General features: G+C 36.7%; 1 protein-coding gene across 1 annotated transcript in view; it reads right to left on the bottom strand.

Moving 5' to 3' along the window:
• Window positions 1-2,858, bottom strand: part of SH3TC2 (SH3 domain and tetratricopeptide repeats 2) — a 61,364-nt gene extending 58,506 nt beyond the window's left edge. Inside the window, exon 1 of the mRNA XM_072398991.1 lies at window positions 2,583-2,858. Within this exon, the coding sequence (XP_072255092.1) occupies window positions 2,583-2,858 (276 nt within the window). The remainder of the gene's footprint in view (window positions 1-2,582) is intronic.
• Between the last annotated feature and the right edge of the window lie 1,278 nt (window positions 2,859-4,136).

The raw sequence follows: 4,136 nt of genomic DNA, 5'->3' as shown, positions 1-4,136 counted from the left end.
CTCCATCCTGAAGCTTAGTACGCAAACCATTGCCATGTTATTATCTTTCAAAAAAGGCATAAACTACTTTGGAGTCTGGATAAGGCGATTAATGCATATATATATATATATATATATATATATATATATATATATATTTATTTAAACCCAAAAAGTGGGACAACTGAAGGAAAAAGAAGTAAAAAGAGACTTGATTCTAAATGAGGGACAGGCACTGAAATTAATCAGTCGGCAAGTGTCCTACAATAAAGAACTCGTGTTTAGGTGTTTAGATGTACATGCATAAGCCAGCTGGTGGCTTTAACAATGCACTACAGCATACACTTTAGCAAATACAGTACCTGTATACAAAGGTAATTGTGGTCCTTTATATATTCTGTGCTTCAATCCATCAAGGAAACATGACTATATTGAAGAATCAAAGAGAGATCAAATAGAGATTTTGAGTTTCTATGGATGATCCTAAAGCACCTTAGTTGCTTAAGAAATTCCACTAACACTTCTCATAAATTAGGGGGAATTGATCAGAAAAGCTGTACAACAATGTGACTCAGATTGCTTGCCTGTTAAACATAATTCCAACATCAACTTCAAGGACTGACTTTTCACTTAATACCTAATTTATCCCACACATTACAGATGCCATTGTAAAAATGTTATTCACTGCATTTGTCAGTGGTTTTAATGTTTTGTTTGTTTATTCATCAGCTTTTATAGAATGATAAAGTACTTGTGTTGTTAACACCACATTTCACCACTAGGTGGTGCTGCAGATGAACTCCACATTTGCAGCTTCTGGTCTAGGTAAAGCTACAGGAGGTTGGGGAATCCTGTGTCATGAAAATGCATCCCTTCAGTACCACCAACCCATCCCACAGGATGAAACCAGGTCTTACTTTGTGAAAAGCGATATACTTACCTAAATCTGTCTTTCAGGTCACTTGACAGCATAACTTCTCAGGGAACCACTGATCCAATGCAGCAATGGCCTTTCCCTGCTTATCCCCATGACATAATCTCTGGCTCATTCAGAAAAGCCAGCCAATAGGATGTGTCCACTTTGACTTGGAAGAACCTGATCAGAATGTAAGCAGGAACTAAGCAGAATGTAATAGAACATCAAGTTACCAAGGCTTTAGGCACCTAATGATTTTTATCCCAGCAGTAAGTTAGAAGGGGTTGAGGGAGTTTTATACCCGAAGATCAGGTGTAAATCCGAACAAATACTGTATCTCTGTTTGAAATGTAAATTCACATCAACATCATTCTTCATACTAAACTGTTGTAAGAACCTTTTCATTATTTTTACCTTTAGCTTTCTTCTAGTATGTTTACTGGCATTTACATAAAAAAAAAAAAAGAAAAACTTGGTACTGTCCCCCTGAAGAATGAATCAGAAAGAAAAATATGCCATCCGTTTATTCAGAACTAATGATTCAGGCAGAGGCACAAATATGGAAAATAATTAGTTAGAACACAGTTTTATAAATAGGTACATATTGTACTGCTGCACTAACTATGCACAGTGGATATGCTGGGAATGAGGGAATGCAGAACAGTTTTCAGTTATTTAATGGATATAAATGTAATGTGTGTGTGTGGAATATATGTATATATATATAAATGTTTAAACCTTAGACCTAGTTTAGCAGTATGGTCATAGTGAACAGGCAGTTCTTTATTGCAGAAAGAACAGGGACTATCCTATCTGCAAAAAAACAAATGTAGCAGTTTGTTCACATTCTTTTGTTGCATGTATGCATGTATGCATGTACACTCCCTGCATACTTGGGTTCCAGGAACGATGGAATGTCATTACTTCATTCCAGCTTGGCCAATCAGGATGGCTGAAAATCCAAACCAGAAAGAAGACCAAGTGAACATGTTGATACCAGTGATGGAGAGATAAGAGTTGAGTTTTAGCTATGGGTAATTTTTACTATTGGCCATGAGACTGAGAACTAGGAATATACGCAGTGGCACATATTTAGTTCCTTGCTGCAAGGTTAATAAACACTTTTAGGACAAGGGGCACTCTACTTATAAAACTGTATTTTAGTTACAAAGTGGTAAATATCATGGGCTGATAATATGGTGGTATATATTCCCTATAGGAACCATATGGTATTTACCTTCTATAGGAACTATAGCAGGGGAAGTGTTTTACCACATTGTTGTGGCAGGTGTAGACCTCAGAGGACCCAGGAAAATATGATATTTAGATTGTTGCTATGAAAGGTTTTTTTAAAGGGACAAATTGTGCACAAGCTATGAATACGAGATGATTAAAGAAAATGTAAGCGAAACAATTACACGCAGCCATTGCTGCAGTTCATACATGGAGACAGAAACCCTAAGGTTGCAGAATATTGGGTGCACTAGATGCAATGCAAAATAAAAATAGAGAAAAGAAGTATTTTTAGTTGTCAGTTGTTTGCCATGTCTACATATCAGTTATTTTTTTTTATTGTAATCTGTAGCAAAATAGTCAGGGTTTACTGGCCTGCCTTACTGAATTAACCTACAAAAAAATTTTGAAAACCCCTCCTTTTACAGAGAAAAAGGTAAATAATGACACTTACCGAATGCTGAAGCTTGTCTATGTAAAGCTTTCCAAAAGGAGTAAGTTGTTTTTTCTTGAGAATAGCAGGTGTTATACCAAGACTTGATGCTGCTTTCAGACCTGTAGTTCCTGGAAAATCTGGAGAAGATGCTGCTATGTCTCTGACTTTCCATCTCCATTTTGTTTGTTTCAAAAATCCCGTTACAAAACAATCATCCAAACTTGAGTCATTATAGCCCTGAAATGACTGAAAGCTTTGCGATGCCTGAGAGTTTTTCCCGTCTCCAGAATACATTAATTATTAAATACAAATCAATAGTAGTGCTCCTTGTCAGGTGCAACTTACAAGTAGATGTGCAGAGTGGTCATGCTCCAGGCTTACTATACAAGTCCTAATGGACTCCAGTCCATAGCATAAAATGCAGACTAACCAGCCTGTAAAACAAAGAAATGCACAACAGAAAAGAACACAATGAAAGTCGAAACAAAAACAACTGGTTTAAAACTTGTTCTGCTGTCTAGGATAGTGATTTGTCACTTGAGACACGGAATTAGAACCTTAAAATTGAAACAAGTTTGTTTTGTATACAGGTAGAAATATTCAGAAAAAATCAGCTTCTAAAAAGTTGGATTGAATCTAGTCAATGTAGTTAGTTTCCTTAGCAGGATTGCAAAGAGGTACTTCAATTTACCAAGCCAGTCTGACCAGTTCATTGCTGCAAAGGTTTCAATGCTGAGGTGCCAATAAGTAGCCTATAACAGAAAAGCAGAAAGGTCAGCATTTATGCAGTAAATGTGCAGAAATAACTCAGTACCCTGTTTGAAAATATAAATATGCTTGCTTCCAGCTCAGACTTTTGAAGAAGGTCATAACAGATTGCCAAGAAGTTTTAGATACCTGCCAATGCAAATATACATCAGACATTTCTATATGGTTTACAGGATTTCCAAAATGATGGTTATAGAAATTAAACTATCTAAAACTAATATAATAGGTATATTAAACTATACCTAATCTATGCAAAGACATTTTTAAAGTGTTCGATTAGAGTAGCAGATAAAACTTGTCAGGTTCTGTATGTTCATCCTTCTGTCTTTTTGGAGAGATTTTCCTTCCTATAGAAGATCTCTGCCACCAAAATAAAATTTTCCCTTGTCTCCTGTTTCAACCATTATGGTGAAGAGGTAGGGGATCACGCACTCATTGTTGGATACTGATATATTATAAAGATTGCAAAATGAGTAGTAGGAATTCCCCAATGAGGGGAGAGATACCTAAAACTCCAAGGTGGACAGGAAATAAGATTGGAACTATGGCACAGAAATTTCACTTTTAGGGTTCTATATATAAAATAGGGAATCTATCATCCCCTCAAACATTGCCTGGTGGAAATCAATTACTGCCATTGAAAGGCATGAACCTGGAAGATTACCATGAGAGGGAATGTCTGATTCCCTGTTTAAAGCTACGTACACACGTCAGATTTTTATCGCCCGATAATCGGCATCGGCCAATTATCGGGCGAAAATCTGGCGTGTGTACAGTCGGTGTCGTCCATCGTCCGGACGACCG

The sequence above is a fragment of the Pyxicephalus adspersus genome, chromosome 2 (assembly GCF_032062135.1).
Source record: "Pyxicephalus adspersus chromosome 2, UCB_Pads_2.0, whole genome shotgun sequence".
Classification (NCBI taxonomy): Eukaryota; Metazoa; Chordata; class Amphibia; order Anura; family Pyxicephalidae; genus Pyxicephalus; species Pyxicephalus adspersus.
Note: the sequence above shows the minus strand (reverse complement) of the source record. Positions and strands in the feature narration are given on the sequence as shown.